This window comes from Hyposmocoma kahamanoa, unplaced genomic scaffold, assembly GCF_003589595.1.
Source record: "Hyposmocoma kahamanoa isolate Upper Pololo Valley unplaced genomic scaffold, ASM358959v1 98837, whole genome shotgun sequence".
NCBI lineage: Eukaryota > Metazoa > Arthropoda > Insecta > Lepidoptera > Cosmopterigidae > Hyposmocoma > Hyposmocoma kahamanoa.
In genome coordinates this window covers 1-11650 of record NW_020655703.1, presented here as the reverse complement: position 1 = coordinate 11650, position 11650 = coordinate 1, and the positions used below count along the sequence as shown (strand labels likewise).

General features: G+C 37.3%; 1 protein-coding gene across 1 annotated transcript; it reads right to left on the bottom strand.

The window, feature by feature from the left end:
• Positions 1–1013: 1013 nt before the first annotated feature.
• Positions 1014–10117, bottom strand: LOC113238918 (AP-3 complex subunit beta-2-like; the record flags this gene model as incomplete). The annotated part of the gene is made up of 8 exons (XM_026475767.1): positions 10011–10117; positions 9292–9399; positions 6742–6880; positions 4680–4840; positions 4260–4403; positions 3298–3403; positions 1744–1945; positions 1014–1127 (listed from the first exon to the last, which is right to left on the bottom strand). Coding segments are annotated over exons 1-8 (1081 nt in total), but the record flags the coding sequence as incomplete, so codon positions are not given.
• Positions 10118–11650: the final 1533 nt, after the last annotated feature.

Genomic DNA, 11650 nt, shown 5'->3' with positions numbered 1-11650 from the left:
AACATTTTTGGTTTTGACTCATTGTCTTGGTTAACTTACTAAGTTTAACAGGCTATGTATTACTAAAAGCTCTTATCGACTAAGTATCAAGTTACCGAAATTACCAAGTTTTAGTTGCTATCTAAAACAATAAAACTAGGTACATTTGTGAGAATTCGTTGAAATAAGTTTACGCCCATGTTCCTGTTATTCTCTTTATCATGTTACTTTCGTAGCAGCCTACGCATTCACGTAGGCGTAGCTACGTTCGTAGTACTGTGCGTGGGCAGATAGAATTTTCCTCTTGGATAATTTTGTCTACGCTTTTATATTGTTTTAACAATGACAGATGGTAAATAATATAATAAAATTTTATAGAATAGGTACACTTATTTACTGCCCTACGTCTGTTTTGTACTCCAAGTAGCAAGTTGTACCAAAATACTCGTCTATCTAGACCCCAAAGACCAATATACAGTCATCATAATAAATGGGCAATCTGCCAATAAGCGTTTATCATTGCACCTGTCTATTACCCCCACTGCCTTCAGCCTCCTTCTCTCCCCCGAACGTCTTTGAGTGATCATATATCACTGCCTTCAATAAGGTGCCAACAGGCAGGGAGATGTTAGAAAAACATATTTAGAGGTGGTATTTGTGATGATTTGCAACATTTAGTGGTAAAATCCCAAAAATAATGCAGTGTTTTTTTTTTGAAAAATCGGGTCGGTTATTTTACTTTTTCATTTTAGTTCTAATTTGAAAATAATTAATTAATTATTATATAATTAATATTATTAATTAAATAACTAATTTGAAGATATTTGAATGATAAGGATGGAAGTAAATTTATTTGCTACTCCTCGCACTCAGTGACGATTAAAAAATGCAAAATAGCCGTGATTGCGTTGAATATTTTTTTCATGCAGTGAATTTTGTCGATTGTTCGATACTCGACTGTCACCTACACGTTCTGTTACACCCCGTATGTGAAAAGGATAAAGCAGGCCAGTAAAGAAAAACAAAAAAATAACATACTCTTTTGGTGACCGTGAGTGAAGCTATAGCGTTGAGTACGACGCTTTGCACTTCAGTGGGCGCCCTTAATAGACGGATCATGGCTTTGGCGACTGGAGGAAGTTCTTGCACTGTAACAACACAAACATGATTTTCGATCACTTCATCTTTAACTGTATAATGGAAGTGAGGAAAAATGCCGAAATGGAGACAAGTCTTTCTAATGAGCATTTCACTATAAAAATACACAATACGACGCCACCATATTACTAATAGCTCTATTATCTCGCTCTAGTAACGGCCTTTTGTCAAAGTCGAGTGTCGATTTGTGACGACTTTTTTTTTGGAACAAAAGTTGGACTACAGCTATACCGACTTCACATAGTTCTTGCTTTGGAGCAGAAGTTTGGCAGCTTTAAGCAACAGTTTGTACTCAAGGTTAAGACTTACGTCACTGCGTCGAATGCTTTTTGTAGCAAAGACTTGGTAGTTCTAAGCAAAAGTCTGTAGTCAGAGTGGAGGCTTTGTGACTAAAAGAAGTGTACCTTAGTGTGAAATTTTAATCTAGGTTAGATTAAGGTTCGACAGCGATACAACAGTTGAACTACAGCTGTACAGACTCCACATAGTTTTCACTTTGGAGCAAATGCTTGGCGATTCCAAGCAACAACCTGTAGTCAAGGTCGAGACTTTGAGACTCCGCCGAATGCTTTTGGGGATAAAAACGATACCTAAATTTTAACTTACCAGGTCCACAGTGATAGAACAGCTGTGCTACAGCCATGACAACTCCTGAGTTCCTGCTCTGCAGCAAAGGTTTGGCCGCTCTAAGCAATAGTCTGTGGTCAGGGTCCAGACTTGGAGAGTGAGAAGATTGTTTCTTGGGACCACTGCCTTCGGAGTCTGAGTCATAGAACGGTTTGTCAGATTCGCTGTCTGTTGAATAGGCCTAAAAGGTAAAAACATTGACTATGAATAAACAAGACCATGCAATGCAGATATCTTAATATACCCATTTACCTAAATAAAGGGATTTTAAGACGCACATCAATAAAGCTATGAGGCAGTGTTGTTATGCGAAATGCTTTTGTGGCTGCCTCATTTCTGCAGTGCATCGGGGATGTTATGGAAGCAATCCATGCGCGCTTCAGCGAGGAATTGCAGCTGGGTAGTTCGCACTAATACCGTAATCCGGTGGAGAACTCATCGCCCATTAAAATATCAATTATTAAAACGTGCGAGAGTCTATTTGAGTCGGCCCATGGGACAAAGGCTAGTGGTGCCAGGTATAACTTAAAGTCAAGAATTAATGAGAGTCTGCATAGGAAGGAACGTCGGAGTTTAAGAAACATTTTGGGTTGCCCAGACAGAAGAGTGAATTGAAATGATAATCATGGCTACAGATTCACCGCAGCCTTAACTTTTAATGTATTCTAATTACTATTAATATTTAATAATAAACACTCAGAAAAAATTCCTTCGATCCGGTCGGATTCGAACCGACGTCTTCTTGCATACCGTGCCAGACGCTATACCAACTAAGCCACGGAACGAACCAACGGACCTTACGAATTTATCCATGTGCTTGCGTCGTGTCTTTGTACTTGGTCTTTCAACGACTTTTTAGTCGTAGCGCCATCTATGAGAAATCTATGACAGATTTATCACCCAGTTAGTACCTTTACAGCTACCAGTCCTGGCGAGAGATGTCGCTATTCACTGTATTAATTAATTTTTTATTGAATTGATATTCAATTATTTTTTGTGAAATTACTCCACTAGTTTGTTATAATTATTAATACAAAGATCGAACACTCAGAAAAAACACTCAGAAAAAATTCCTTCGATCCGGTCGGATTCGAACCGACGTCTTCTTGCATACCGTGCGTGTTATAATTATTAATACAAAGATCGACAAAAGAATCGGAACGAACCAGCGGACCTCACGAATTTTTCTATGTGCTTGTCGTCGGATCTTTTGGATTTGGTTTTCAACGACTTTTAGCCGGCTACATTTTTTTTCTACGGCTAAAAAGTCGTACATATTTAATGATATTTAGAATAAAAAAAATTACTTTATTTTCCATGTTTTTCCATATTTCCAGGTTTAGGCCATATTTCTGCACGAAACTTTCAATTATCCATATTTTCAATATTACGTGATATTTTATTTAAATGTAAGGATGTCTCTTCACCATGACATTCAACCATTTTTTGTAAAATCACTTCACCAGTTTGTTAAAATTCGATAATCCTTTCTTCACTCAGCTTCTTGATAACTATGAAATTAATAACACTTACCTCATTATTGGGATCTGGGAAGCAGGTTTTAGCGTAAACAGTAAGTACGTTAAGGAGGGCCAATTGTCCCCATTCATCGACATCTGCTAACAGGGAACATAATTTCCTAAAACAACAAAATCTGTAAACCTTATGTAGAAGTTTCATTTACGACGAATTTGGAAAATAAAATTGTCTTAATTGTTCCGAAGTCCAGGGAAGTACCCCGAAGTTAATTTTTGTTCTGGTACTAATTGTGCTCATGGAATAGTTTGAGACCAGGTGACCGGTGTGGTTCCCTAGCACGTCATTATTTCGCCTAACGGTATAACAAGAAGTTCAACACATTAGCAGCAGTAGAGCTCCTTGTGAAAGAGGTCGTCCAGGCAGTACTTACTGCCATCTTACCTATTTCTGCCGCCAAGCGGTAATGTTTGCATTACTGTGTTCCGTTTTCGAAGGGTAAGGGTGCTTGTGAAATTACAGGCACATGGGACTTGTCGAGTTATGTCAGATCTTTGCGTTTAAAGCTCTCAGTGGCACTGCAACTGGTATGTACAGGCGTGTCGCTTACCATCAAGCGCGTGACTTGTTCGTTCTCTTTCGTCCTCGTATCATAATATCGTATATATAAGTTACCAAAGAATATTCTTAGATTTTATTTTTAAATAGGCACTTGATCATCGCCCCTTAATCTACGGGGAGAGTCCATGTTTGTACGAGAAGTCCTCAGAGGAACTGCTCGTAATGGTGTCACCGCCACTTTACCACCAACGCGCTTCCCATCAGAGGGTCCTATCTCTTCCTCCTTTCCATAAACGCTCTGTGTATTATATTTTGCCACATGTTAACATTATGCAAAAGCGATAAAGTATTGATTTCACGGATTATATCAAAAAATCAAGTAACCAAGCCTCGCAAAGTGGTCAGAGGACCACTCACCCAATTTTACATTAAAAAAAGTAAATTTATATAATAAATACCTGTAACTCCTATGTATAAGAGTCATCCGATCAGGGCAGACTTCAGAAAATGCCATAGCTGCCGAGCCAACTACCAGAGGTGCTTTGTCTGATAATAACTTGTCTATTATTGACACTAGTTCTTCTTTTTGTTCTGGGTCCAAGCTGTAATAAGGTTTAAAATAACTTGAATCTATAGAAGCTGAATAAATTATAGAAACTGGATAAAAAACAGCTATAGCTACCGGAAAACGGTCTTAGAAGACTGTCCATCATTTTGAGTAAAATCATGGTTTATACTATTACGTTTTTGTGTAAAAAAACTAGTGTCTGAGCCGAACATAATCGGAGAAATAAAACCTGCTCGACTTCGCTGGCTAGGACATGTGGGAAGAATGGGAGAGGGTCGAGCTGCCAAAATGAATAACATTTCTCTGATACCTGTAAAGCTTGGGAATAGCATGGGCAGCAGTCTTTCTAACGTAAGGACTCATGTCACTGGCCGAGTCGCGGATGGCCAGCATGACGATGGGCACGATCATCGGCACCCTGATGGAGGAGAGCACGCGGAGCGCCGACGCGCGGATCAGCTGGTTGGGGTCCTGTGGAACGTGGAAAGCTAATGTTAAGTAATGTATTGCATGTTTGTAGCCTTCGTTAGCCCAGTTTGTTATGCTTATCATATTTGCGTATGTATATGACAGCTACACAAGTTGGAAAGAAGGTTGGCGAAAGCTGTCCCAATAACGACGAAGAGCCGTTCATGGGCTTTGCTAGTATAATTTTGCGTTTTACATTATGCCTACTTATCAATATGTTTTTGTATATTTTTAGAAGTCGAGAATAAAAAAATTATAAAACATTGTATTTTAGAATAAATGCAAAAACACAACGCAATTGACTCCGTTCGACCATAAATTAGGTAACGTTCTTGTACGTTTCGTTTTAAGTATGATTGAATGTTTACCTACCTGAAGTATTGATTATTTTATAGTACACACATAAAACTATAAAATATCCATTGACTTACAAATAAATGGACGACGGGTCTAATACAAAAACCACGAAAAAAATGTCCCAGGTCAACCTATTTAAACGTAGTGACATGTAAAGGAGTATCAAAAAGCTAAAACGTTGAATTTAAATTGTAATGTCATCGCAGTACTGTCTAATTTTGCTTGCTTCGCTGTCAGTCGAACAAACGAAGACTAAAGCGTGAATGACGCTCTGTATACGATTTTAACGCCCTATAAGTTCGGACACTTTTTAGCGCGGACTCGACGTCCATATAATTGTAAGTCAATGAAAATATCTAATGAAATAATCAATTAAACAGTAATGAATAAAGCAAAAAAAAAACACAATGTGACAAAAATATTTAGGCCATAGTTTAAAGAGAGACAATGAAAGTTGCAAAGGAACGTTTTGACGAGAGACCTCTGGCCAATGTTAATGTCACGTTGATATTGAAAACAGTGTGACCATTTGTGGCAGATTTCTGCAGAACATGATAAGTTACATTAGATGTGGCAGTTTGGCGGATTTGGGACTATTCGGGAAGTTCTTTATTATTTTTGAGAACAAAACTGAAAACTTGTTGGTTTCTGCTATTACCAACAAACACCTGAAGCGACATACAGGACAATGTTATAAATATAATCTATATCAACTTTATAACCCCAGCTTCCACAGGCTGTACTCAATTAGCTTTTTTAATGCTTTGATAATGAAGCACAAGCATTGATAGGTCTCCTAAATGCACGTCGTCAAAAACATTGGGCACAAAATGCACGGGATGTCGCCATCCTTCTTTGAAATGGGTCAGCAAGCCCAGTTACCTTAACCGTCATAGTTACAAGAAAAGATATTTGGATTGGCATTCACAGATTTTGAAAAAATGGTACAGATAGCAAGTAAAAGGCAACTTTCACGAAACTTTTTTTCATACAATCTTATTTCTAGTAAGGACTAAAAGTTTCTACAATTTAGTAAACATAGAGCAGTAGAGCTTCTAGTGAATCCGTCTAGGGAACTACCACTGTGCCTAATTCAGCCGCCAAGCAGTAATATTAGCATTACTGCTTTCCGGTTTTGAACGGTAAGGGTACTGGTGAAAATACAGGCACACGAGACTTGTCAACTTATGTGTCAGGGTTACGGGCATAGTGGCAGAGCCGCTAAAATTTTTTTTTGCGATTTAAGGCTCTGACAGGCACTGCAACTGCTATGGACAGGCGTGTCGCTTACTACCAGGCGCACGACTTGTCCGTCCTGTCACTGAGTGTTATAAAAAGACTAACAATTTTAGTATCAAGAAACTTGCACAATTAAGAACATGCACAAACCTTGGAAAAAGTGTGCAGTCCTCCACCAGCATTGGGCCAGTGTGGCGGACTGACCTAACCCTCCCCTTAATCCATCCATTCATCTATCCATCCATCAATCAGTGATGATTATGATAAGTAGAGAAGTAATAGTTCTTAAAATAATAATTAATAAAAACCTTCAAAGCTCTCTGAAAAGTGCTGATGGAAAGCAGTGCCAAGTCCTGCTGCTCCTCTGCGTACCTCACCAGGTACACATACACCAGCTTTTTCACCTCTATATTCTTTGACACCACATTTTTCACCACTGCGGGGAATCTGTAAAAAGTAAAATATCACTTTAAGGATATTTTAATAAAATTATAAAATTCACTCAAACATATGTAAGACAGCGTTTTTCTAACTTTCACAAAATACAAAATTGAAAGGAAAACAAAACCATATTTATTTTATTCAAAGTTTGTTTCTAGTTTAATAGTTCAGTTAATAGTTTCCTTTGGGCAGCTATCACAGTTTTCATTTATAGGTACACTTACGGAGTGTGAGGTTGTTGCACTTTTAAGTGTGATGTGGCTAGACAGTTTGTTTTAACAGATTGACTCAGACCACCCTTGGGTAGAGTTGATACACCATTAGGTCTTCACAAACAACTCAACATTTCAGCCTGAGTCTTATTGGCCAGTGTACAAAGAGATAAACACTGCCCGACCATATATTTTTTGTGGTGGTTCATTTAAAACTTTAAAGTTCCAGGTGACCAACTAAAAAACAGGACATCCTTAAGCTGCGAGGTTGCTTCCTAACTGATTTAACAACTTCTAGAATTCCTGAAGGAGTTTGTACGATGTCATATACCAATATAGTGTTGACTTCGAGAATAGGTCCTTGTCACCTCATTATTAATTTGGTACAGGGTATTTTGGGCACTTCAATTCTGAATACCTAGCTGAATAAGCTATGTGATTTTAATGTCGCATTCAAATCAGGCATTTGTAGAAGTCTGTGGCAGGGCAACCGCGCCACTAACATACAATATCTAATCTGCACATGGCGCGACTTTGACGATGCAGTTGGTCGTCTAAATATTAATAATAATAATAATAATAAGGCAGACACTCAACATAGCCCCGCACTATGGAAACCCTGGGTCGCGGGTGCCATGGGCACACACATAGACAACCACAAATTACTCCCAAACTCACGAGAGAAATAAATGTAGGCCATACAAATATTTCTCCCGATACGGGAATCGAACCTGGGACCTTAGCGTGGCAGTTCGGTATGGTAACTGTTCAGTCATGGAGGCAGTCATAATAATTATTACAACTGCCAGTATGACAATAATATATTGTATAATAATAATTTATTTTTTCCACAAACATAATTGTTATACTAGAATCAAAATATAACATATATAGTCAGAGATATTACATTATGTTTGCAAGAGACTGGTACTTAAAGTAAGCAGAAGCTTGTAATATAGGAAACCAGGTCCCTGGCCTCGGATATTGATTCTTCAATAAAACATTGGAGAAGTTAATGACCAAAAATACAAATTAATTTTATGTTATTTATGAGATAAACACAAACAGTTACATACTAAACAAATAACAAACATTGAACAAGCAAGATTAAATAAATATGAACCAACAACGTGTTCCACAAATGTGCGACAATTAAGGCATACTATGAAATTTCGTATGGGGAGAAATTAAATAAAATAAATAGAAAAAAAAATTATATGTTATATAGCCACATACTTACATTATGTTCATATATACACATATATACATAACAATACATATCAAATCAGTTATGATAATAATTATAGATACCATAGAAATCAGAACGAGCCACTATTCACTATGACAGATACTTCACGATTATACCTGTACAGAGAGGTACTAAATGTATCCACATCCGGGAAACAATAATTATAATTGCAACACATCCTAAAAACTGGAGAGTGTTTGCCCGATATTGGTACGACAAAATGGCCGTGACAAAAGTACTTTATATCTATATTTAGGTGTACAAACGGGTACCTCAGAACAATCAATATGATTATTTATGATTTTATAGAGAAATGTGCTTAATGATTAGGTTAAGCCAAAGACTCATTTTTATATCTGACATCCACTAACTAAAACACGGCTGTGACAAATGGTCCAATATCCATTTTAAATAGCAAAAGATAGAGGACTAAATTCTCTTTTATAAACAGTTCAAATTAGTTAACATGTTTGACTTATCGGAACTTACCCTAATGATAGCATGGCATCGCTGAAATATCATTCAATAATTTCAATATTCTAAAACTGGATTATGGTTTTTTATGATATCTCTAAAAAATATTTTGTCACTTAGCTGCATTTTAGTCAGCGGATGGCAGATTTATTAACAAATAACAAAGTTACTAAATACAAAAGAAAAATTAGTTAAAAATAAAACTGTATAGTGTTGTGTGTGCATGCGCATACATTTGTGTGTGTGCTAGTGTGTGGATGGGTGTGAGTGAGTGCATGTGTGTGTGTGTAAACCGTAGCACCACTGCAGTGCTTCTATAACCAATCTATAAGCTTCTAATTTGAATGCCCTAATGAAATCTTTTAATTAACTTTCACAAATATATTCAATGGCAAAAGCAGGATCTTTTATTGCAGAAACTAGCCACTCCATACCATATTCCACAGCTACACCTGTACAGTTCAAGTTCAAAGAACACTTACAAGTCAGATGCATCTCTTCCTTTAGCAATCATGCCAATGATTCTCTTCATAGCCTCCAACTTAAGTGAGTCTTTCGATCCATCCAGCATCAGTTTTAGGTCTTCATTTCTAAAATGGTTCAATGAATACATGGTTATTACCAACATCAAACTAAAAACTAGAAACTAAATGTACTAAGAATTTAGCTATAAAATCGCGAACCACCTCACATTACTGATAACCGATTTATTAAAATTAAATGGATAAGTAATTTAGGGAAGAAGAATGTGATGCATACTCTTACATTCACGCTAGGGTGTTTCACCCTATTTCAATCCCAAAAAAGTTGGAAAAAGTATCAATATGAGTAAGTATCTCTGCTGTTGGTGTACTCACTTGAGTAGTGTAGCATGACGATTTGAGCACAATTTATTTGAGTGGGTATCAATACCTTGGTGCTATTGGAACAACAAAGGAAGGGATAATCAATTACCTAATCAATACAGATTCGAAAATCACCCCAATTGCATCGCTATTAACAGCAGCCAATGACACAATACTTTTCCTAACTTGAATTTCTCGAGTTCTACTAGTAAATAGAGCAAATATTTTGGTATAGTTTCAAAGTCAAAGATGAACCACAAAAAGACTAAGTACTTGATAAATAATCAAAATATGTATATTCCATAGCATTTAATCGTAAATACAATGGTTTTCATATAGATCAAATGAATATTTACCTTTTGTAATCGGTCTGAAAAAATGCCCCAGATGCAGGGTCGTTGGCCGGGTATTCCACTTCACCGGTTGCCACCATCGTATTATTATACGACGCAGTGTTCGCCATTATCACTAATTTATACTTTAAATTGCACAATCAACACTTTTTCTCATTTAAAATTTGAAAACATTCAAGAGAAATCGCACAAATTCTACAACTCTTGTTGACGTTGGACATGAAATGTCAAAAATTGCGTTTAGTTGCGGTTGATAGCAGTGAGTGACAGTTTTTTGCGTTTAGTTGAGTCTAAACGATACATTGCTTTATAAGCGGAGAGAGTGGGAAAATTAACTATATGAAAAAAATATTCCACACAGGAACAGCTATTTTGCACTATTTAACCTTCACTGGGTTGGCGGAGTAGCAAATTAAATTACTTCCACTTTCATTAACATGGACTTCTGCAAAGTAACGTTTGAGTCTATTAATTTGTTAATAAACAATTCATGGAATCAGGTTTGCAAAAATCCATGCCTAAAAGGGGTAATTCATTATCCTGCATTACAGTCCGCCTTGCCGTCGGCCGCGCAATGCAGGATTATGAATGTAGTAACAGCGTGCAAGCCTTCCTGCAATGCGTCCTGCGAGATTCCATTGGACCATACGCAGGATAGTGTGTAAGCAGTTTTGTGCCTGCGCGGCGGACTCCATGCAGGTAGTGAATGGGCCGTTTATTTCTTAATTAAAAAATGTAAAATGCATGAAATTAAAACAATTAACACAATAGCAGCTATTTGCGATTTAACATTCACTGAGTTCGCGTAGTTAGTAGCAAATTAATTTATTTTCTTTTTTTATCAGGATTGATAGAATTTCCTTTAATCTATTACTTTCAACCAAGGTCTAAGTTTTTTTTTTTTTTTTTTTTAATATATAATAGACACACGCTTGTACAAGTTATTGTCTAATGGGCGTTAGCTCGTCACAGTGCAGAACTTGATTATGAATTAAATTAAATCACTAATTGACTGTCGTCCATTTTCTATATTGCCAATTCGAAGGCGTATTACGTTCGCTCTGTATGAGGTCGCCACCGGCTCGTATTTCGCCTCCGCCCACTCGCCATCACAGCCCATTCGTTATCACTGGCAGTATGTGTCTGTAATTTTACCAGCACCCTTACTCGTCAAATTCGGAACACAGTAAGGGCGCATTTATTCGATACGAATTTCATCGCCCTCACCCCGCATTTTATTGAGAGGAATTTAAATGTTGTTGCTTAATAAATAGAATTTAGATTCGCCATTAATGTGCATGATGGCGTGGTAACTGGGCGGCAGCCGCGTGAAAACTTTCTTCTCGTGTAACTGGGCGCTAACGCTGACATTACTGCTTGGCGGCAGAAATAGGTAAGGTGGCACACAAGGTGACCTAAAAAATATTGTCGTAAGACAGTTTCCATTTTCTGTCTATGTTCCTCGAAGTTTGGGTAAAAAATCTCTACCTATTCCGATCCCTGTTAATTAATTATAATAGAGCTACATCGGTGTGCATAATAATCTGGTCACGTGTCGTCATTGAACTCATTAACAAGTGTTTGGATTCATTGGCGTGGTGTCGATTTCTGCTGCCAGCTATTTTTAACCGACTTGAAAAAAG